The 25,582-nt window shown below is 35.4% G+C and overlaps 1 protein-coding gene across 1 annotated transcript in view; it reads right to left on the minus strand.

The window, feature by feature from the left end:
* Positions 1–25,582, minus strand: part of CACNA2D3 (calcium voltage-gated channel auxiliary subunit alpha2delta 3) — a 483,288-nt gene that overhangs the window by 21,137 nt on the left and 436,569 nt on the right. The window contains exons 30-34 of the mRNA XM_050904793.1: positions 21,017–21,079; positions 17,669–17,739; positions 8,322–8,397; positions 4,563–4,615; positions 2,912–2,967 (exon numbers count right to left, since the gene is read on the minus strand). Coding sequence (XP_050760750.1) covers positions 2,912–2,967; positions 4,563–4,615; positions 8,322–8,397; positions 17,669–17,739; positions 21,017–21,079 — 319 coding nt within the window. The remainder of the gene's footprint in view (positions 1–2,911; positions 2,968–4,562; positions 4,616–8,321; positions 8,398–17,668; positions 17,740–21,016; positions 21,080–25,582) is intronic.

A 25,582-nucleotide genomic window follows, 5' to 3' on the forward strand; every position in this document is an offset into this window, starting at 1 on the left:
GCAGTGCCAGGGGAATGACCAAAACTGCATTTGCAATCACACTCTAGGACATGCGCTTCTGAACTGTTCATAATTTTTGTATATAATTAAAAAAAATATTCCCCCAAATGCACAGATCTCAAGGGAGGCACTAAAGTTGATCAGAAAAGTTTTGTTATTTCTCATGTTTTCGCTATGGTCATGACATATTTACCAGTTTAGCATTTTTTTAAAAATTGTCTGACTAGCTCTACTGCACCTTCTCCCTTTCTCTTCTGTTCTCCTTATCTGTTGCCAGGAATGACTGAAATTTATCACCTGTATTTTGGGTCTACCCTCACTTGTATCAACATATGGCTTGTGTAACAAAGAGGCTGCCAAAGATCCATGGGTCTCAGATTTCCAGCACCCTGTTAGAGTCCAGAAGATGATGAGGTTGCCCAAGGTTTAGGGCATCAGTTTCTTCTCTCTCATTTACAAAGGTGATTGAGATTACAAGATCTTGTGCAGAAGTATTTTTCATACTAGGGTTTGGTAAATTGGCAGGTGTGTGGGGACCCTCTAGGATCTTCGTAATATGTGATGCTCTATTAATGTCACAATTTGAGCAGGAAGCAATTTCCCCATTAGAGGAACTGATTTTTTTTCTGAGCTTTGTTAAGCATTGTTAAGTAAAAAAATGTGCAAGTTCATTAGTTTTAATTTCATGAAGTGCAGTCATAATTATTAAAACTCTTAGTGGTAACATAGCATCTACAGAAGAACATACCTAAGCACATGCTTTTCTCTCCTGCTGACTTCTCTCTTGTGAAATCTCTCTTGCTTTTGCTTTACTAACACGTTGGTTTCCAGACAACTATCACTTGCTACCTAACCAAATTTGAACTGGGGAAGCAGTACCATAAAACTTATGACATTCCAATGAGCATGATGAGGGGGTATTTTCAAGATTCTTACTCATCAAAGAAATGGAGCAAGTGAATTGTGTAGTTAAAACTTCACTTTCAACTAAAACATGAATGAAAATCCCTCAATCATGCTTGTCTGTCAAAGTGCTGTAATGATAGCTTTGTCTTTAAGAAAAGAAAGGTTGCAAGTTATTAATGCCTGTCTTCTGTAGTTAGTACACGCTTAAAATACAAAACAGACATTCATTTTCATGAGATGAACAGGGATGCTGTCTTTAAAGGATATTTTGCCTAACACACAATGCAAGTGCCATTGGATGTTTCATGTCAGATATATATTAAGGCATATTTGTACAGGACACTTGAAAAACCATCCAAAAAAGTTACTCGTTTCCTACACTGGCTGCTTTGCGCTGTTCTGCAAACACCAAGGACTAAGACTGGCATACCTGCCATTCCCCTTCAGATATAAGGAACAGTTTTGCATCTTCCAGGTCTAGCACAGCAAACCCTGCTGTCCTTCACAGCCATCAGTGTAAGGGACATTGTTCATCACGGTTAGGGAAATCACTGGAAAGTTAGTCTTGGTTTTTGAAGATCTGTCTAGGCACTGCTGATTACGAAGCAGTCCCAAAAGCAAACGAAGTCTGGCTGGTTCTCATGAAGCTCTATTTGTGTATGTGCATCCAATCTACATCAGGCTCATTGTTCATGTAACAGAAGAATTGGCTTCAGTGTTGCAATGCAGCGTACAGTTTGCATCAGTATGGGCAAGGCTATACTAAGTTCATGCACCTAAATTTCCAGAAGGCTCTTATCAAATCTTCACCTCCAGCAGACACCCATCTCAGCCTCCCCTCCTCCCTACACAGCATTTACAACATGTTAGGCAGTAGCCTGATGTGTGCTTTGCCATTTACTGCCATACTCTCTGGTTGCTCCAGGATAGATCTTTCTGCTAGAAGAGCTCCAGCATCTTATTACCACAGGGGATACTGGAATATTCCAGGGCATCAGTATGTTCCATTTTCCCAATACCTTAACTTCAGGCAGGATATTGTTTTGGCATAAAGACAGCCTAGTATCCAGGCAATGCAAATATAAACTGAAGCCTAAAGGAGCAATTTTATCCCCTGCTTTGCTATGGAATATGCAAATCTGCAAGTATGAGGCTGAAGAACTCACTTTAAATCATTATACCAGTAAATGGCATGCAGCGTAATTTGCCTATGAAATAGCCAATTGAAGAGCACTGCTCTTGTAAATTAGCCCTTTACTTTTGAGCAACACTTCTGAAATGCCATAAAAAGTCTGCTAAAATATAGGACAGTTGACATTGAAGACTTCCAGTTCTTATGGGAACTGTTAAAATTTCATTATTTCAAATGAAGCCTCCGCATTTTTAAAAATTATTTTGAGTAAATTGAATTTTAATTCATCTAGATTTTATTACTTCTAAATGTCTATTTTGAATGGAATGATAAAACAAAATAGTTTTAACCAGTCTTGTTTAAAAATAAAAGCATAAAATTTACTATCTTAAGCCTTAAAATTATTTTCATATGAAATTATATTGAGATGACCATGTTCCTGTGGACTTCTGTTGAAATGGCATTTTACAGCACAATAACTCCCCTACATATTACAGCAGCACTAGAAAAAATGTAGTATAAGCAGAAAAAGGCTAGTGTAATTGCTTTACTCACAAAGACTGTTTTGGAATGAAGGGAAATGTTTTTTAAAAACATATTTAATCATTATCTACTATTTTAACTTTTCAATTACAGTAGTGTACTGTATTCCTAGAGTACACACAAACACTTTGTAGTTATTCATAGAAGATCTTAATTCTCTTGTGTTTTGGGAAACATTAACAAAGAAGAGGATGCTGACATGGGAGACAAACTATTGTTGTCAGACGTCTATTATTTAATCTAAAACATTTTATGCACATCTGAATTACAAAAATCCAATTTAATCTAGACATTTCTGCCATTATGGCCAGGAAAAAAAACTACACTTACCTTTTGCTGTTAGATCAGAGTGCCACCAACTGCATAGATTAAATTCCACAAGGAACCTAGAGAAATTATTAGAGTTTTCATATTATCCCACAGAATGTTTTCAAAACACTAAACTGGCAGTAGTTCAATACCATTAATCCTATTCTAAAGAAAAGCTAACACAGAATTGAAATCCATGTTACTACCATAACTCTGGGATTATCAACTCCTGCTATTCTCATATTTTCACTGGGTTTTATTTTACCACCGAGAATTTATTCTGAAATTAACCCCATTAATAAATCATAGATTTACCTATTATTAATTTAAATTATTGATCTTATTTGAAGTGCCCATTAAAATTCTCAATGCATAGCAGCATACAGTATTTTTACTGTTGAACATTATTGAACATTATTTCTTCATTATACAGGTATTTTGACTCTCTAGTAAAACACCATAGAATTATAACTGTCCTGGCTACAGTACAGGAGCATACATAAAATACTTTCTTATATTATTCTGGAACTAAAATAATAAAGCTGTTTTATTTCTAGGAGCAGAAAAGATTGATTAACCAGTGTCTAATCAACTTCAACTAGACGTGCAGAGAATGCATTTTTCCACTAAAATATACTGCAATTTACTTTGAAGAATGGACTGAAATGTGTCATTTTATCAGTTATTGTAAGTGTAAAGAATGTGAAACCAACATCCAGTTTATCATATGGACATGAAACTATAATACTTATAAACACAGAAAGTTTCTTGAAATTTTTGAAGCTGTTATATGCTAGTATCAAAGTCTCATTTTAACATGATTTCTTTCCCCGATATTTACTTTGAAAGTTGCATTTAAGATCAATCTCTTCCCTCTGGCAATAGCCATTCAGTTAATTCTCCTTAACTCTTATTCCAAACTTTGATGAAAGCTCATACAATTTACAATTAAAACAAAATTACTACAAGAAAAAATTAGTTTTATTTCAATAAGGATAAAATTAACTTAAATCTGCAACTCTGCTCTCTGATAAGAACAATAATAAAACACAAGACACATTTTAAGGCTTCCTCTTCTCCATATGATATTTCTCTGTGATTTCTTAGGCAATCTCTCTTAAAGGCAATGCTCATTATGTATTAACTGGAAATGACAGAAGAATCAGGCAAGGTAAAAATATTCAGCAACACCCAGAGTACACCTTATCTGGTATATACTGTAAAAGGTCCATCTTACAGAAATTCATGAAGTGACAAACAATACAGTGAATCGCTACAACAGTTGGGTATATTGACAACAGCCCACCCAAGCAGCATTACAAACAGCCAGACATTTATGTAAAATTTAACAGTAACCACAATAATAAATTTGGTTTGTATATTGCAATCTGCTAGACTTACTAAGCAAAGACATATGGATGTAAGTGAAGACCATGAATAATGTAATAAAAATGCAACTGTGCATTCATATAGCTAAAATTTTCTCAGATTTTAACAATGCAAAATTGGAAAGCACAAAACTGATAAATAGTACTATATTTAAAATCATTTAATAAAAGCAGCACAATGTATGTAAAAGGCAAAAAGTACAAATATTCATTAAGTATTCAAAAGTACAAATATTTAGTAGTTCACACAAATATTCATTAAGTTCTTGATAAAATTTACTTACAAGACAAGCTCAGTCATAATCCATTTTACTGCAGCAAAGAAGGCATTATAAGGCTGAAGAGAAGCAACTCATTTAATAAAAAGGCAAAACATGCAGTATTTATATCTTAACCGAATTCTTCATGTAAAGACAATGTTATGGATATTCAAATGCATGGGTGGCATGAGAAAAAGAACAATAACTTTTTCTTATGAAGAAGCCAATATTATTATATTGAATATTAAAACATATAGTAATGAGATTTCTTTTTAATGTGGTTGGTCATATACACAGATTATCAGTTGGAAAAGGAAAGTTTTGCAAATGATTCTTAAATCTTTAACCTCTAGGGGTTCCTATTTCCCAGGCTATTGCTGGAGGAACAGCTCTGGTAGATAATATGAGCTTTCCTTAGGCTGCAATTCACAGGCTTGCCTCCCTATACGGTAAATCTCTATTCATTACCTCAGTCTAATTAGGCTAGGAAAAGCTTCTAAGGTTTGAATTTACCTAAATGAAGTTATCTGTGTCATACTGAAGGTCCAGTTGTAAGCACATTAAGTAGTTTTTAAGATTCTTCCCTCCTCCCTCTATTTTTCTGGATCATAACAAATACAGCAAATACTTTGAAAATCCTGTGTATACAGTACTTCTACTACATTCTGAATATTTTATTTTTTAAAAGAATATCAGTAGGATTGTTCTTCTATGAAAGAATCTCAGGCAGAAAAGTCAGTTTCCAGAAATTTGGAATCTATCCTTGTCTCACTCATTTGTGTCAGGGTCTCCTAGTTGCATAAAATTTTAAAAACTTTTTAGATTCCATATCAACAGAGTACTTTAGCACATGTAAGAAGTCGTATCGAATTTAACAGAACTACTCAGATATCTAAAATAATGCTTAACTGTCCTGAATCAGCACCTTACTGAAGCAATGCCATTTTGCACAGCAGTAACTAGCCATTTAAAGTTTTCAGAGGCCACAAAGAGTATTTCTGCACAGGGCTGATATCTCACAGAGCCAATGAACTAGTGTCAGTCAGTGGTGTGAAAGGTTGAAATAGCAAGCCAGCAGAATGCGTAATGCCTGAGACAGTAAAGATTTTCACCTATTAAGGACTGTCTTACAGGAAAAGATAAAAAGCTACAAGTCTTTCCTAGAGATGAAAAGAAAACAAAATTTCAGCCCTGTGGGACATCTTATTTATTTTCATTCTCAATCAGAAAATCCAAAATTTCACACCCAAGTAATTAACTTTGCTGCACACTTTTGTTTTCATAATGCCAAATGATTTAGTGTAAAATAATATATTTATTATGACTTATGAACAATACATATTTAATGTAAAATATGCTATGTATTAGAAAACTATTTGAATATAAGAACTAAAAGAAAATTTAAAAACTCAATATATCTGAAAAAAATTTCAATAATATGAATAGAAAATGAGAAAAATAATTTGTTTTGAAATTTTAGTGGAAAAACATTTCATTACATTGATATAAATGCATTCTCCTGAAATGTCATTTTACTAAGTCAGCCTTTTCCACTCAAAGACTGTTCCTTCAAAAACTGCAGCAAAAACTGCAGGAGTTTTATTTTCTCTATGTATTTAAACCATCATTGAGAGCCAAAGGAATTGAGCTGGGTGACTCTATGGCACTGATACATTTGGAACAAAGTGGTTCTATGGAGAGTTATCTAGGACTTGAATAAATTAAAACAAGAAAATACGCTAAATAACAAAGTATCTGGATATCTTTTAAGAAGCAATCCTATACTGGTAAAGAAATGGACCAGATGATCTATAAATCTAGTCCATCTCTAATTTATCATTTTAGTCGCACAGCCTAAAAAGCTATGAGAGAAAGAGGGGTCCAGCCCTGACACCTGTTTTCCACGATTTTGGCAGAATGTTGTGATAGATCCTTTAGTAGTCGTACAGTCTTTGATGCCTATGCTCCACTTCTTTGCTGTTTAAAATATGAACTCTTTAAAGAGTCTCAGTCTTGTCTCTATATCTATTCCTGTATTTGTAAAACCGTAATTCTCAAAAGGAAGGATAAACATTTGTGAACAAACATTTTGCTTATGTAGAAACTGTACTGAATACTGCCTAATAACCTGATCTATATGTACAAAACTGGGCATAAAAAAAAGAAAAAAATACTTCTGAGGAATCTAGCCCTATCTGTTTTTAATGCAAGTTCTCTTTATACTTTCTCTGGAGTCATGCTTATTAGAAGTGACTGAATCAACAGGAAAATAATAAAATAACCAAAGCTCTGCCCACCTTTCATGTTGAACATCACAAAAACTCACTTGAGGTTTAAAGAAGAGTTTGGCTATCTTTAAAAAAATAAAGAACATGCTCGCCATGTCTCAGTGTATCCCACAACAGTTGCAGAGTTTTTTCTCCATAAACACAGTCTGAACAAAAATTGGAATAGTGAAAATCTCTTGGATTAAAGCCCACTTGTAAGAGAGAAATACTTCAGCTCTACATGCTGGGTGCTTATGCAAACTGAGCTGAAGCCTCAAGCCTTGGGATGGAAGGTTGTTGCTAAGAGTTGTAATATATTTTAAAATTTTTCATGCAAATGTGATTCACAGCATCCCGTTCTATTTCACTAATAATTTAAGTTTCATTGCACAGCCTGGTACTTATTATTCTGTCAAGACAGTATTTTTCAGGTTCAGGCTTTAGCGGATAACAGACTGATAAGCGTAGTAAATCCAAATTTGCAGGTACTTGAAAAACAGTCATGTAAATATGTAAATTAAAACATCCCAAAATGCATACGATTATTAAACCACAGAAGCTATATATAGATATTTAGAAGTTGCCAGAACCTTGATATTTACTCAACAGTTTAACTATGTGTAGGCTTATTTTTTCTAGCTACATCCCTGTGCATTTAAAAATACTATCAGATAACTTTTCCAGACTGGGAAAATTGCTAGAGTGTTTTGCTGCTGCCTTTACATAAGAATTTTTCATGCTAATACTGTCATATACTTGTTAAAATCATTCCTTTTTAATATTCAAAACCTGTACTTTATCTAACATCTTATCAGTTCTGATAGATTATTATTGTAATCAGTAAAACCTATACATGATTATAAAATACCCTTGGGGTTATTACCTAGATAGATGATTTAGCAACAAGGAAGTGTTGCCCTTGCAAGACCCAGCTTGACTCTAATCAGGCCTTGCTGAGGGACAGGGTTTGTATTCAGATCTGATTGCAAGACAAAGGTTTAAATGCATTGAAATTCCACTTTCAAAGACATCTTCTTTAAATACTAAGGAAAAAAAATGTGTTAAAATCACTGACTTGCATGCCTTGCCAATGAACCAATCCTTTCATATATATAAAAAAAAAATCTCAATTTTTAATTTGAATTACATTTCTGCATGTGTGTATGTGTTTACATAGAGAAAAGGCATATGATTCCAGTCCCCCAAACAAAACACAATCCATTGCCAAATTTACAAAGTCCTAAGAAGGAGGATTCATATGGTGCAAAGAACATTCTGACAGAACCTCAGAAATGGTAGCCCAGCATTAAAAGTGATCGTGTAAGTATTTGAACTTGAAAATGCTTAACACTTTGCATTTGTTTATAATGAACTATTCCTTGTATGCACTAGGATAAACCAAAGAGCTGTAAGCATTCCAAATCAAAATAATGGGCTTACAATGGCCATGAGATATTTGCAACAATTTTCTTTGATGATTGCATGGAAAGGTGCTCAGAAAATTCACTATACTTACGTCCAATAAGCTATGGGCACTGTCGCTACTCTCTTTGTTTGTTCTACACATGGCCTGGTAGTCATAAAGTGTAATTCTACAGAGAAGAACAGAAAACTGCTTGACTAAAAGGAGAAAACACAGTGGAATAAAAATGATGATATGGAACAGTCTGCCCACAAAGTAGACAGGAAAATAAAAATCGTAACAGCAGCAGGGAGAAGAGGGAAAGGGATCATTAAAATACAGGTTACACAAAGGAGAATAAAGGCAAGAAACACTGCGGAAACTTTGTAAGGATTTTATCAGACTACAGAACAAAGCAAAAGCGTAACTGTGAGAAACCAGGGAAGATACACATACAGTGTAACACACAATGATATAAACAATGTGAGGAGGAGGAGAATACACATTCAACATGATGCTTAAACAATTGGTTCTGGACTAAGATCAGCACATTTAGCCCCAGAAAGTGAACGAACCTATGCATTTGAGGGGCTTCTCACAACAGACCACTCCTGAACTCCAGTAAAAGCAGAAAGACACTTCTACAGTTCCAGCATCTCAGTGCACAACTAATTTGTAAAAACATGGTGTTGCTTCCAAAGAAGAGAGAGGTGGAATTTCAATGTATTCACAGTACAGGTAATTGAAGCAGGATGGGTTTACTTTTGCTTCTTTTCATGAGGGCAAAATATTCCATGTCAGGTACCTGCTGTAATCAACATATGCTAGAAGCCTCCTCAGATGCATAGTAAACAGGGAAATTTCTTTCTGCTTGTGATTTTACTCATCATTGATACACTTCAGAGATCTAAATGTAAAATCCAGAACTCACAGATAGTATATGGAATTGTGATTATTTCCTAAATCTGTCTGTCCATAGAACAATTAATTAACTATATCCATCCACATAAAAAGCATTTAACATCTATAGCAGATGTAAAGAATCTTTAGCTGATAAGTTGCAACAAGTGTAAATACATAAGAGTTACTAGTATTATTTGAACATATCCATTTGACTTTTGCATCATCAGAGGGACAAAGGAACACAATTGGACATAGATGGTTTATAGATGTATGAGATGGGACTTCAATGTTTTGCAATGTGTGCCTTGCTTCTAAGTGAAGAGGAAAGGAGAGCACACAAATTCGGCTACGGAAAGGATGTCCCAGAAGCTGCCAAAAACAGGTCATGAAATGCATTCAGCATCACCATGAGGCATTCTGCACTGCATGCCATGAAACGTTGCAACCTGTACCAATAAAATGTTGTAATCCATTGTGGTAGAAACTGTATATAATTTTTCTGATCTAATTTTGTGACAGCAACCATCACTGAAAGCTTCTTTATTATGCCTATATTTTCTTTTTGGCTTACAGGCAAAATAGCTAATATATTGGATCTCACAGCTTCAACTAAACATTTAGTACACGGTCATACTGCTTACATTATTAATTTTATCTTATATTCAGAATAGAAATGGCTAAGAAGCCATTGTTTTGTGGACTGGCAGAGAGAGGCACATGGTAGACACACGCATAACTAGAGACCTAAACATGGGTGTAAGTTGAACACTGACCATATTTGGCAGAATCACGCCCACAGCCAGATCCGCGCACACAGATCTGCCAAGACAAACAGAGCAGTACATGGTGTAAGCTGTGCTGCCTGTGTGGCATGCAGTAATACACCACTTTCCCTAGCTTTTTTTTTCATTTCTTTCCCCCCTTTAACCATGGTCAGAATCCAGCCCCTGTAAGGTAATCTCTACAGCTCAGCCTTTCCAGTCTTCGTTGGCTTGACTATTTTATTCCTCTAGATCCAAGGACTGTGTTGCATGTCCACTTGGGCCTCCTAGTGATGGTGGCAAGTGATAAGCACACAGACAAGGGCAGTTTACAGGTGTTAATGTGCTCTCTGCAGAGTAGTCAAGGAATTCTATATGGATGAAACGGTCCCATCCTGCTTCATTCAGTGTCTAGTGTTACAAGTAGAATAGCATTCAGTTTTGTCTTTATTCTGTGTAAATGGTTTTTCAATATAAGTTTGGTGACCTTTTGTTTGGTGTTTGAAAGTGCAATCAATTTCTCAACCTTCAATTTCATACACCAGAACTACTTGGTCCATCTATGGACTTCATTATTCTGCTAAGAAGTGTTAATCAAATACTAGTATAGTGTGCCATGTAGAACATCTGTTATAATTTGAACTTCACTTTAAATATTGGAAAAAGCCTTTCCCCCTCTCAATATTTGTACTTGTATTACATTTCTTATGTAATTATTACATTGTAATAGATGTAATAGTTTCTTTAAATGTTCAAAGATAAAAAGTCATTAAAAGATTGAAATATGTACTCACACAAATAATCAGAAATATAATTAATATTGCACCCCGATATGCTAGATTATATTTTTTGTAGATTGTCTTATTGTATTGTAGGGAGCATACAACAATCTAAGATTGTATTATCAGCGAGAGGAATAAAAATGTTAAAATGTATGTAGTTAAAAAAAACTTCATTTAACAGGGAAAGAAATACTAAACTTTAGAGTGATGGCAGAAGGGAAGAGATGTAATAACCTCAAAATCATCGTGGAACACTGCAGAATTGTTGTTTGGAAATGCTTGAATATCATCTGTGGATGATATTATAATGAGTTTAGTTTTAGTAAATATATTTGAAGGTGTTTCCAGTGTGAATATTCTGGTTCAGGAACAAACTAGAAAACAGATAATGTATCCAGGTTTAAAAAAAAAGGAGCAAATCCTTGGAAAGGTACATGGCAGACAGATTTCTTAACAAAAGCCTGGAATGAGTTTTGGGTTTTGAACAATGTATTCCCATCTCAGTAACTTTCAAAGTGGGCAGGTTCAACACCTATCTGAAAGTTTCTAAAGATGATTCAAACAACTATAACACAGGATGTGCAAAATATACCAGCAAAAGCATTATTGCAAAACGATCTTAAAAGACCTGATTCTTCCACACTGAAAACAAACAGGAATTTTGCAATACACTTCCAAGATCAGTGGATGAAGCCCATAATCACGTTGAAATCTGAACACTGCAACATATTGAATCAATTCTGGATTCTCTGTCACTGTGAATGGTATTAAAGCTCAGCATAAATGGGTTCCAAGGCATTCAGAAATTCAAATCCAGTTTTGTTTTGTTTTTATTCTTGTAAATGTAATAGGAAGGTAAAAGCCTTCCAGCCCTATTCCTTATAAAAGCTACTATAGTGTTTGTAGTCAAAACAGTGGCCTAAGACACTGTGGTGCTTCTGTGTTCAGGTGTCATTTCCAGAGCACTATTTTATTGCTAATGTCTTTCTGAGATTTTAGAAAATAAGCTTTCTTCTCACTCAGACAGACTTAACTCAGTGTTGCAGAAAGAAAGGCTTCCAGATTACCCTTTCTGAAGTGATTGTATTTCAGTTTTAAATAACTGTTTGCAGCTAACCGTATCCTGTTCAACTGACTACAGTTAGTGAACATAACTTCCTGCTTCCCACAATCTAATTTTAAGTCCGTCTGGATGCCCAAGTCCATGTTATGTATTACAGCACCTCACAGGAGAGCTTTGCTCTTGCTACAGATAACATGCTTGAGACTTTCTGACATCACCACGCTGTTAACTGCCCATATTTCCACACCCGGTCACTGAAGTCTACAGAGCAATTGTTTTCAACATCAGTCATAGGACAAACACAGACTATGTGCAATCATCTTTAACTAATGGAAGATAACTTACCAAAAACTAAATGTGCACCTCCTTCGTATATAACTTCAGGGGCTAAATACATTTTAGTGAAAACCTTTTTATTGTCCATTTCCTGATATAGGAAATTCCAGTCTTCTACTTTGCAATGTACTTACAATTGAGTACAGATCTGGTTCAAGAAAATTGAACTTCTAAGACCTACCAGCAGCACAGGCCATATTAACAGATGTACTCTATTGCTTTCAGCTAGATTTTCAGCACACCTATGGATTTCTACTTGGTAGTATAAAATACCATCACTGACAATTCTAAGAGCTGAAAGATCTTCAGCGCATAAAATTTCAAATGTTTCGTCACCAGTTCAAGATTTGGGGGTTTTCATATGATGTGTAGGAATAATAAGCTTCTTACCATGGAAGTAAACGTCAAGTCCATAGAAAAAAAGGAAGAAGTGCTCCAAAGAACCAAGCAAAGGAAGCCAATAATACAGGAAGTCCTAATTATCGACACTATGCTTTACTCAGTAGTCTACGTAAAAATTAATGGTGACTACAGCTCACTTGTGGTGGAAAGATGTTCATTAACTCAGACACAAGATATGCAGCCTGTCTGGCATTCTCGCAAGGAGGGGAAGGTGGGACAGTGTTGAATAGTATGAAGAGTAAACCAGTTTCTAAAGTCTAGAGAGGGTCCTTGTGGTAGCAGAACACTGTAAGAAATCCTGTACCGTTGCTGCTCTGGCTCTTCCACCTCCATTGACAGACAGATTATTAGTGTCCAGAAGCTGTCAGACTAATGCCTTTCACCACCACAAAAATCAATGAAAAGCATAAAAATAAATTACAGCATTTTGACAAAACAAACTTGTCATCACGTATCTTTGCCTTTATTGTTCAGCTATTCCCAATTGCCAAGGTGCTCCAAAGCATAACATGTATAAAAACTACAACTCAACCTGTATTTCCAGCATACAGAATGACAACTGATTTACATAACACACATGCCTGGGTTTCTCCTTAAGTGGGTAAAATGATTCCCATATACTAATACATTGCATTAAATTAGTGGTAGTATTTACAGAGTTATAAACTCTAACAATGCCCAAACTCAGTTTTAAGACATTAATTTTAGATGTCATATGGACAAAATATGAGCAGAAAACATACCACACAGCAGTGCGGGAGTTTCAGAGCACAGGTACCAGATGCACATCTGGTAAATGCAAAAAAAAAAAAAAAAAAAAAAAAAAATCAGAACAGGGCTCTTCTTGTTGGTAATGACAAGAGGGAAGTGACAGATATTATTTGGTTCTTTTGTACCTACTTGTAAACCTATTCTAGACAGTCTCCTATATTGTTGCCTTTCTGACAGCTATTTCATTGATGAAAATGGAATGTCTTTCTTCAGGGCAGTACAATTAGATATTATTCATTTAGAAATTGAAGATTAAGGGTGCAGGCCTCATACATGCTCTGCAGTGCACGACAGCTAATATAGAAGATAATTATTGGAAATAGTCTGCTCATTTTCCTACCTTGAATGTCTTCTGCCCGCCCATACAAAAAATGCCTATTCCTCTACCTGACTATTTTTTGTGGTATTTATGCCATGAACATAGCGTATATTTTGAGCTTACTTTTTCTTTTACTAAATAAATCATCACTAAAGATAGGGAAATTTTTTATAATATAAGAACTGCTATATTGCAGAACTGCTACATCACAGTTGCATTTGTCCAACACCAAATCCACTAACTCCAATTTGAATTGTTCCTTCAGTCTATCACTGATCTTCTCCAAAGTATACATTTACATTCAGAAACATTGCCAAATTCATAGAAGGTCAAATCAATGACCGTAAAAAATTTTAAATATAAGTGTCCATTTAATACCTGCACCAAAAATTTAAGAATATCTTATTAAAATGAATGCTTAAATAAGAAAGAGTGGCCTAAACTAAACAGAAAAATATCCTTCATTTGGAGGCTGTGCTGCCTCAGTGGTAATTAGCACTAGTTGGTGAGCAACTAGTTACTCTTTTCATGATTTGGCTTTAATAACGTTCTGCTCTTTGCAAGTAGCTTAGTAACGAGTTCTGAATTTTTTTACAATCTTATAAACCTGGAGGCAAAACACTTGCTAGGTTTTGCTTATAAAGCAAATTAAGATTGAGAGATGAAAGTCTGCCTCTATGTGCATACATTTGGAGAACACAGGTGAAGGATTGGGACTGTACCGTGCTGTAAGGGCATAGACAGTACGCATTCTTCACTAAGAAGCATGTGAGGAAAGATAAAGAAACAGAGCAAGAAAAACTGAGAAACAAGAAATGCTCTCAAAGCAACAAGGGAGCCTTAGCATCTGGGAAAGCTGGAATTCAGGGGTGCACCATTTCAGTCATATAACCTGACAACATGATTAAATACCAAAGCATAGATTTTTCTTCAGAGGCCAAGAAGATGCCTGGTGGAAACAGAACTGCTAAGAGGAAATGATGCTGCTTCCATATTTGTCTTATAGAATTGCTTAGTTTTCCTCCTACTGGAAAGGATGAAAGCGTTTTGAAGTCAAGAGATATTTAATTTTCTCTTACAGATTTACTAAGTTCATTTCTTTGGGCATCTCATTGCTCTGATAGCCCTTAATTTTTCTGATGTTAGTGTGCGTTTTTTTAGATTTTCATGCTTTGAGCAGTTGAGTCTATTTTTTCACTGTTTTTATGTAAACAAAGTGCTGAGGAAACTATAAAAACCCTTTTTTCTAAGTTATGTGAAGCAGATACTTTTCCATAAGCACATCCTAATTTATTTAATAATAAATTTAAATTATATTTAAATTATTTAACTGTGTGCAATATTCAGGGTATAAGATAAACATCATTTTGCTAAATGAAATCATAGAACATGTCACGTTGCTGTGGAGGCACTGATATAATTTTTCTCCCTAAATATAAAACCCATAAACTAAGAAAATATACATACACACATATGTACATATTATTCAAAAGAAGTACTGAGTTTAAAGAAATTGAGGAGGGAAGGAGGTATTTAAGTTCACTTTAAAAAATAAACAGCGAACACAAAAATTGAATTTCATCCTGCTGCAGGTTGAAAAGAAATATAGTCAGCAGCAAACAACCCCCTTTTGTTTAACGCTTCCAGCTCAATCCTAAAAAGAACTTCTATGTCCCTCCAAATTAGTGGTAGTTGAGAGAACACACAAAGGGTTATTTCATTCCTTTTGTGGACGGAGAGCCTGAAAGCTGGCATGAATCAGCGAGGTGGTAGCACATATCTGCGCTGCCACTCAGATTATTGGTGCAAAAGGAAGAAAGGACTCCCATCCCCATGGTTACTGGGGATGTTAGTAAACTCTTCTGCAGTGAAGATCAGGCACTGTAGAACCTTCTACTTCTAAACTAAATGAAAGAGGAGCAAGACCAGATCAAACAGGGCAAAGCTATATAATTCACCTGCTGGACGGTAAATGCCATATAAGAAGCAAATTGCAAGAAAGGGTGGCTCTGGATATTACCAGAATAAAAGGCTAAAGAACAGAGCTTGCTCTCTGATTTCGTCTCCGTGATCAGAGCAGCAATGACAAGTATAATGCATGCAATATCTATATTGTTGTGCTCTCAGGGAAATGGTACTGGTAACAGATTTTGCCACTGCATTATTCAGTGCTTGTTTTCTTTACTTCTTATTCCATATAAAATAAATTTTGGAAAAGCAAAACACAACTCCAACCAGACAAATTAGTAATCTTAAAAATATGGTAAATGTGTCTAACTATTTTTCATGAGAGCCAGCAAAGACTTCTTCATACTGCTGGAATAATTTATTTTAAAGGCCTCATCTAGCACAGCTCAAAGACAGTTTGGGGATTATTTTGTTGCTGCACAGAGCTATCTGCTGTACAGCAGGAAAAGCAGGTGGCTCATTTAGTGCAATTACACCACTTTGATTCTCTCCTATTTTTAATTGATTGGCAATGGCCAGTTTATTGTGTTTAAATAATCAGCTCATTGTGTTTACATTTTCTTTAGCATGCAGCTCAGTTGCACTGAACTAGTGGCTTCATTATCTGTGACTCTCTCAGAGCTCAAGACCAGCAAATTCATAAGCCAATGATCCACGCCAAACTGGTGTCCACCGCAGTTTAGATGGAATACTCAAGCCATGCAGTCTTTGTTTTCTCAATGGTGGTGCCTATGACCATTGATTGTTCAGTAGATATTCTGTCTGAAATCCTTTGCTAGGCAGGACAAAACAAATTGGGACAAATTAAAGCATTATCCCTTGATTTTGACTGTATGTTTTTTGTTTGTATTAAATAAAATGCTTCTTCTCTTGTATAAACAGATCTTTTCATCGTAGAACCCAGTCTATAAATAGGTATTACTTCATTTCCTTTTACAGCATATATTAAGAATATAGTGCTAAATACAAAAAGGTTGCCACCCTCAGAAAACTAAGATTTGGGATGATTCAGTGAGTGCTAGATCTTTCCATTTCAGGTCAGTCATCTGCTGGGAGTGATATTCAGCTGTAATGCACAGAGGTAGCACAGAAAGCTTTCTGCCTTTAAGAGAGCTGGTTTACCAAGGAAGCACACAAACCGTCTGTTTTGAGAGCCTCTCTATACACCCTTCCATGTAATAACTAAATTCAGTGGTTGATGGGATCAGTGATGTGTCTTTTTTTTATACTAGAAATGCACAGGAAAATAAAAGGGAAAAGTGTAATATATATGGTCAGTACTTCTCTCATGCTGTAAGAGGACAAAGGGGTAAGGAACAGTTCTTAGACCATGTGAAAGCCATGAAGACTCCAGTGCTGAGTTACAGGTTAAAGGGAAAAGTTCTTTCTTACTTCCCCAGGATGCATAATTTATTTCAAAGGACAACACATAAAATCACTATTAGTTTTTATTGTCATCATGATAGTAAGACCATGTCAACAGTCACAACAATATTCAAAGGTGAGTTAGCATGTGAATGAGAATGAATTACTGGCAGAACACTCTTTCCCTTTAACAGTAGGGCATTTTGCACTGCCTAGTTCGAGCAATCTTCAACTTTTTACAGGTCAAAATGTTTAATGTTGCATCAATGATTTGCTTCAGAGCCATTTAAAACTGTTCAGTAGTAGATATGGCCCAATCCCTTTTCCACTTGAGCACAGCAGGAACAGGAGATGCACACAGTTTTAGCATTGTAGGCAAATAAACTGTTCTTTTAACAAGAAACTCACTGTAGGCTGTCTCCAATACTCTTAACATTCAATGTGCATGGCATCGAGCTACGTTCAGATCATATGGAACATATGAGCAATTGCATTGTGCATCACTTGTCTTTTCTTGGGTGTTATTTCCTTTTTTTTTTGTTGTTCTATTCCTTTTCATTACAATTATTATTATATTATTATTATTCTTAGTAGTGTATTTTATTTTACTTTAGTTATTAAACTGTTCTTATCTCCACCCACAAGTTCTACCTTTTTTTTTCCCTCCTCCCCATCCCACTGGGAGGGGGGAGGGGGAAGCGGCTGTGTGGTGCTTAGTCGCTGACTGGGGTTAAACCACGACAGGTTGTTACAACATTTTTTAAGAGATAGAAAGTTGAGTTAATTCTTACCTCTTAAAGGAGCCCATTGTTAGTAACTTGTTCATCACAGCCCCTTCAACCTCCCCAAAAAAGTAACCAGTCTGTAAGGGGAAAATGCAAGAAATTACCAGAAGTGTAGATACATGCAAAACAACACTGGATGCTATCTAAACTGGCATATTCTAGGATCTGACAAGAGTGGCTTTGACAGTTACATAGATAGGTTTTCAGGACTGCTACATAAAAACTGAAGAGGACTTCACAGTTATGGCAAGTTATAGGGATTACATTATTACCCCTGAGCAGATGTGAGAGCTTAAACAATATATTGAGGTACATTATATAACATCTAACATCAGAAATAAAAGCCATCCAGACCTAAAGCTTGTAAAGAAAACACACTAATCTGATCACAAACCCTTGTGATTAAAATGTTACTGAAAAAAGATATAAACAGGTTGTGAGAGGATTTCGTAAACAGTCATTAAAAAGCATTGTTTATAATTCCTGCATGACCTGTTTAAGGAGCTGGAACAGTACATTTCATCAATCCTATAAATTTTAACTCCATTCAGAGTCATTTCATACTTAAAACCACTCAGTCTGATGAATTACTCATTTTGTCCTTGTTCAGTAGATGTGGACTAATAAAAATAAATCTCTGTTGAGAAAACAAATATTGATGTTATGAATTTGGTATGTAATACAGAAGTGACTCCATCATCCGCAGCCATTCATATGACAGTGGAAAATCTTGCATGTACAGCATTTTTCTAGTTTGGGAAGACATTTTTCATTTTAGAGCCTCAACTCCCACAAGGATTGGGTATGTTCTCTGCATTGTTTAAAGGGAGAAATCCCACAATTTATGGGGGGGAAAGGGCACTACACTCTCAAATTGCATGGATTCCATAGGTTTTGTATGAACTAAACCCCAATTCCATTACAAGGAACTTAGCTGACCTCAAGTACGCACCTGGGAGTTCGCAGGCAGAAAAGTTACAGCCCTAGCCAAAAAAAGGCATTCCTCCACCTAAAAAGCAAGTATTGCCTTTTTTTTTTTTACTTGGGAAACTTGGAACATTTTCCAAAACATGCGGGTGTGTAAAGTCTCCTAGAAACAAGAGGAACATTTGTAGCTTGCATGACTAAAAATACTAGCTTCAATAGCCCTAGCTGACTAATGAAGAAAGATTATCCTAACTATGGAGAGGCAGTCAATGTCAAAAAGCCCAAACCATAAATGACTAGTATAACCTTAGATAGTAATAAACCTGATTTATCAAGCTGTGCTTCAGTCTTATAAAGACATTTCAGTGACAGTTCTCTCCACAAAAGGTCCATTTGTAAATGCTAGTTCTCCCCCACAGCAGTAACACCCAGATTATCGTTATTTTTTAATATGTTAGGATTTAGTTGCAATTCAGATGAAGGATTACCCTGCCCCGAACAAGATTCTTAGAGCAGTTCAGGTCATTTTTGGGAAGTCCTTAGAAAAATAGTGCTGAAGGAACCCCAGACAGGTGAGTAACTGATAATACATCATCCCACTTCCCTACCCCTTCTCTATCCACAATAAATATAGAATGTATACATACATACACATATAAAAATAACCAAATACTATTGTAATTATCATAATCTTACTATAGCATTATATAAACATAGAGACAACTTTACTGTCCATCTTAGGCTTAGATCCATCGTAACTAAAAAACTAGGTCATAACACATTTCTAGCCTAGTTCTGATCCAACAATTGTCCACACTATATTCTTCACGGGAATATGTAATGGCTAGTACCAGGTAACCTACCAAAGAAAAAATCTCTTCCTAATCAGATTTATTGGCTGTAGCCAACTATCAACTAGCAAATCAGTTACACAAGTCACAATTAAGTACCTGTGAATAATAACAACAACAACAACAACAGGGGGAATAATGAGACAAAAAATGTTTTAAATGTATCAAGATTATTCTACAATGAGCGTTTTCCTTAAGTCACTGCTCAACTAAGTAGAAAATACAGATTTGATAGATAGATACAAGGGAAAAAAACCCAAACAGCTGCTTCTAACATAATGCAGTTAATATTTAAGCAATGTTACATTTTTAGTTCATATTATTTTGGGGATACATCCTAGAATTGTATTCAGAACATGTTTGACATTCTAAAGTGATGGAAGCAGTAAATTTAATAAAGTAAAACAAAATAATCAATTTTGGTGCTCAGTTCTACATATAAGAAGACATATGATGAAGAATGACTCTTGCATGACACAGTACAGCATGCTTAACAGTTAATGCTCTAGTACACATTGGAAGAATAATAGTTTCAGAAAAATTGTATTTCCCCTGTTTATTACGTGCTAATAGACTTTTCAAAGTCTCAACCAAAATGGAGCAAGGGAGAGAGGGATCACGAGGAAACATGCAATTACTTTTGCGCTGTGCAAAGTTGAAAAATACCTGTATTTTTACTTTCAGAAGTGTCAGATTTAAGGTTGCAATAATTCAAGCTTTTAATTTAAAAGCAAAATGCTGAGTTTGGCTTCTTTTTTGCCATTCATTTCAAGTTTTTTATCTCCTCTCCAGTCACTTTTCCAAGTCCCCCAGAGCTCTTTCCGATAGCTGTTTCTCAGTAACCAACCTAGTCATAACAAATTTAATTCACTTGAGGGCTAAGTAGGAGTGTGGATATTCCTATTCACAATCCCAATACATAAAAGAAATTAAACTTTAGATGATTCTGGCATCCCAGCAGTTTTCAGGCAAAAGTTAATGAGAATGGTGGTGATTCCCTCATAAGGTTTGCAGGATTGAGCGATTACACATTCATTTTTCAATAATTTTCCATGAAGACAAAGCAAATTAATGTTTTGAATGATATTCTCATTAATCATGATCCTTGTCCTCTCTGTTGTGATGCTGAGTGCTTAGTTTTAATCCTTCAATGACTGTAATCCACTTCAGAAAACAAACTCCTCAGCTAACAGCTCTGTAAAATTTCATTATCTCGAGTTTGAATGTGAGAGCTCTATGTCCCCAGCGTCCTCCCTCCCTCCCCAACCTTTCCATGTGGCAAAAATGCCACAGAGAATCTTTTTTTCTTGGGGTAAAAATGTCTTACAAAAGACAGACACTTCTGCAGCAAAAAAGCCCTTTAAGAGAACATTTATGAGTTTAAGAGCAGACCCTGCCCCAATGCGAGACAGAAACTGAGCTCCTGTGAGAAACAAATTACATTCTTTGTTGAAGGAATTTTTTAAATTTTATGTTACTAATTCCTTAACATTTTCAGGTAGTGGCCTATTTAAAAAACAAATAATTTTATATGAATGTGTTACATGAGAAGATTGAATAAAAACCTTTCACTTACCTGTCTATAGTCTTCAGACACTAAAATAAATCCGTTGTTATCTATTAGGTAACAGTTGATTGCCTGAAAAATAATAAAATACAATTTTAATTTTTGATTTTAGGATACAGCAATAAGTTAATTACTCTAATTCCAAGTGACTTCTAAATGGGTAAAGCCTTCAGGTTGTTATAATGGCTTACATAACTTCTAAGTGAATGTAGTCTCAACTTCTGGGATGTTATCTGATTTAATTTTTATGCATTTGTTTCATGCAAAACAAAACAAAGATGTGTACAGAAAGGGAGGATATAAGATAATTATAAACAAACATAAAAAGAACAAGGTCAGTGGTTTTATAATCCATTCTTAAAAGTTTTCCTTATAATTAAGTTTGCAAAGGCATAGAACTTTGTTGCTCCTGATGGCTTCTCCTGTGTTTGGAGAAAAACATCAGCACAATGTCATTACCCTAATGATGTATTAATGAAAACACAGTGTCAGCCTGGAGGACCAACAGGGGACCAGGTAATATTTTTTAATTTGTTCATTGGGGGATGGGACCAGAAACTTCTGTAAAAGAGGCCCCACAGGTCTCCTAAAGCTTTTCAAATTCTGTTTTTAATTGGGAACTGGATTTAGAGGTAGGACTGTTAGCTTTTCGTAGGTCAGACGTATAAACTGTATAAAACAAGGTAAACTCAAATCAGTGCTTCCCTCCATACATGCATGCGCTATTTTAACCTCAAGTGAATTACTTGCTACAGGCAAAGTTTTAATTACTGCACTTCAGAGTTTAAACATAAGGCTCAACTCAAACCTTGATATAACTCAGTTTCTCTTCAGTACTGCCAAATACCTACCCCAGCGTTAAATCTTTAATGTATTTCTATTGTTGGTGTAAATCAGCAAACATTTTATCATTGTTTCTTGAATTTTCTGTGACATCTGTGTAAAAAAAAAGTGGGATGGCTTCCAATATAGGAATCATCATGGCTTTGCTTTTAATTCAAAACCTTCCCTGCTGCAAATGGGCTGCACAGAGACACGACAAAATACGCTTTCTGCTACCCTCTGCACATCCAGCAAAATCTCTCTGCTGTTTTAGAGAGGAAAGCAGTTCCATGCAGTAGTAGTTGTGCAAGACTGTGAAAAAGCAGTCAGATTTTTCAAGAGATGCTTAGATGTGTCTGATTCTCATTCTGGCCATATATTAGTACTGTTCTGTGGGGCTGAAGAAGAGGAGAGATTTGTAGAAATGCTGGCTTGAAGTTCAGTTTTTAAAAAAGCAAAGAAGCCCAAATCAGGCAAAAGTTTGGAATGAATGTCATTCCCTAACGCAAATGCAGGATATTCATTCTAATAGGGGAACCTAAGCTTCAGACACTCCCAGTCACAGAAAACCTGACAAAAAGGAAGTTGAAACAACTCATTTCCAACCTTTGATCTGTTAGAAAGCCAAAAACTGGCAAATGCAATGTGAAAAGCTGATGATGCTGGCAAAGAATCGAGTAGAGCTAATGCATTCAGAAGAGGCAGCTACTTAACCTCAACGGTGTGTGAAGGGTGGAATTTCAGAAGTAGACTGTAACACCAGAACACTGCTTTCCCCAAAGTCAATCATAAACCTCCCACTAACTTTATTAGGAGAGGAGCTAAGTCAACAAAGAGCTCTTTTGAGGATACATATTTGCAGTCCTCATGCATGAAAGATTAATCTAAAGATAGTGCTTTAGGAACAATATTTCTCCACAGCATAGAAAATAAAAGTAGTTACGCTGGACAAGAAAGAGTGTAGGCTTAATTTCATAGTTTATGGATTATACGCAGTTGGGAAAACACTGGCTCGACTCAAGAATTAGTGGCCATGTCTCAAATCTCTAAGCCATAGTCATTCACTAGGACTGTTCAGAAATTAAAAAGATACTAATGTTTTAGCATTATTATTGGAAACAGGCATAACACAATAGTGGAATCTGTATCTTTTCGGAGGAATGTGAAGATAAGAGGGTTTCTATTTCAATCCATTTTAGAAACATTAACAAGGGAAAAATATTCATTTAGGACCATTCATTCACCCGCTTGCCAGCAAGATAAATAACTTCCAATATTCAGCACTACATTAAAGAAACAGTTTGTAACCTAAATTTAGCACTGACAAAGGACAGTGGGGTGCATTTACTTGTCCAATACATTAGCAAATCTCAAACAGAGGATTTCAGATACAAGATTAATGCATGGGATAATAGCATTTGCATAGACTAGAGCTGTATGAAAGAGGTTTAATTCACAATGTTTCACAGGTATTGGAAGTGAACTATGCACAGGTTTGCCCAAAGGTTCAAGTTCAGTGAACTTCAGATTTCAAGGGGAGCAGTTCCATAGGTGGAGAGTCCCTAAGCTTGTAAAATAGAGTAGGCATGAAGTCCAGAATAAACACAGCAAGAATGTTGACTGAGGTCTGAGAACACGTTTGAATTACAGTAACTTTGATCAAGTTCAAGCATATTTTTCACAGCTCCAATATACAATAACAGTAATGGAATGTAATATGGGTTAAGAAACCAAAAACGAAAAAGAAAGAAAACAGAACATTAAAATAGAATGTGAGATATCAGAAAAACAAGAAGAAACAAGCAAATTCAAAGCTCTCAAAGAAAAGGAAAAAAAAAGAAAAAAAAGGATTTCTAATTAATTGGATGTCTCTATTTTAGAATCAAAAGTATCACACAAACTCGTCAACTAATTGTATGACTATTGTGCCACTCTATTTGCATTAATGTGTTAATACTTTTAAATGCTTTAATTTATGCCACAACTGTTCAGCAGATATTTTCTTGCCATTGAGAAAAGACAGCTGTGAAAGTTAACAGACTCAACAGAGGAGCTGTGATATTTGATTGAGCCCTATCAACAGCATATTTTATCATTTAAAAAAAGTTTGGAATCTCTAAATCACCAAGGTTCACACTATTACTAAATTTCTCCATATGCTTACATGGATCCTGCTGGTGTCAAGTGAAAGTAGCTGAAAAGACTTTAAACTGCTTGTGTTTTCTTTGCATATGGATATAATGGCAAAATATGTTCTGCATGAATATTTAGCAAAGTATATAACTATTCTTATTAACTGCCAATGTGATAAAAAAAAAAAAGAGTAGATTGTTTCTGGCTGTGTCCTCTTGGAATCTTTATCAGTGTGTACTTGCTTCTTAGCAAGGACAGACCAAAAACATTTTTGCAGTAACGATAATATGCTTGTTTTGATGAAGTAGTTGGACACTTTGTAGCAGGAGCATGTTTTACACAAGAAATTATGTAATATTACTATTCTATCACAAAGGCTACAGCAAATGAAGGAAGTAATCTCCGCCCAGTTTTTAATCCCAAAAGCATGGTGGTTTAGGCTAAACAAGGAGGAGCTTTTATACAGCACTCTAATTTTACCCAGACTACCTGCAGTTATACTTCTCAAGCTGGTTGGCTATGACTGGAAACCCATTGAGAAAAATATTTAAAGCTGCTGGAAACAATTCAAGGTAAAGCTTGCACATTAAGTCTATAGCAAGCTACAGCAAAGCAAGGCCACAGAACTTAGGTAATTAACAGTTCTAAAGACGTTCTTTTTCACTAGATGTCTGATCACTCTTAGGAGAATGGGGTAATAAACATTATGAGCTCATCTTAAAACTGGTTAATATGCAAATGACAGCCTGAAATTTGGGCTAAGTAAGCACTTTCACCCACACCTGGGTGGAATCTGCTTTGTTTTTCATTAATTCATATTTGGAAAAGTTTACTTAATGATTAAAATGATACAAGCTTTAAATGGAAGAGTCTGTAAGTTGTTATAGCTAGAAATGCAGAAGATATGTTGACATATGGTCCATTTCATTGCCAAAGATGGCATGATCATCAGGTCTTTCTGTTTTGGCTTACTGCAAATTTTATTTTCTATTATTTATTGCTATCTCTATCCTCCAACTGTTCGATGCCAGGGTCCTAGTAGATGAATTACAGTTTGTTGTAACTTTTGCTGATTTGGTATGCTGAAGAAGTTAGTGTTACACTCTTATAACTGCTGATGTTTTAAGTTCTGCCTTTCTCCGTGGAATGATTTTTGTGATCTGAATCTCATATTAAGCAGACAGGTATTTTAAAAAATGTTGTCACTGCACCTATGTCCTGGACTCACTTTTCAATAAAACTCATTCCAATGTCACAGTATATGAGGTTGTGAAGTAGTGAGATTGCTAGGATTGATGATGTACCTTTTAAACTTTTTATAAATTAATTTACACAAAAGTAATAAATTAAAATAACATTTTTTGCCTTAGACAACAAAATATCTAATACACTAATGGCACGTGTTAGAAAGCACTCCTCAAACACATTTGTGAACTTCTTTTTACCATGGTTATTTAAAGTTTTGAATTACCTATCCTCAGGAAAGCTCAACTCTGCTAACTTTCACTACAGGAAATATCACACAGGACTTTACAGGATAAAAAAAAAAAAGTTATCCTACTTAAAAAAAAGATTGCAAAAACATTGCATTAGCATGAATTACAGAGCCAAACAGGCTCT

Source organism: Gymnogyps californianus, chromosome 13, assembly GCF_018139145.2.
Source record: "Gymnogyps californianus isolate 813 chromosome 13, ASM1813914v2, whole genome shotgun sequence".
Lineage (NCBI taxonomy): Eukaryota > Metazoa > Chordata > Aves > Accipitriformes > Cathartidae > Gymnogyps > Gymnogyps californianus.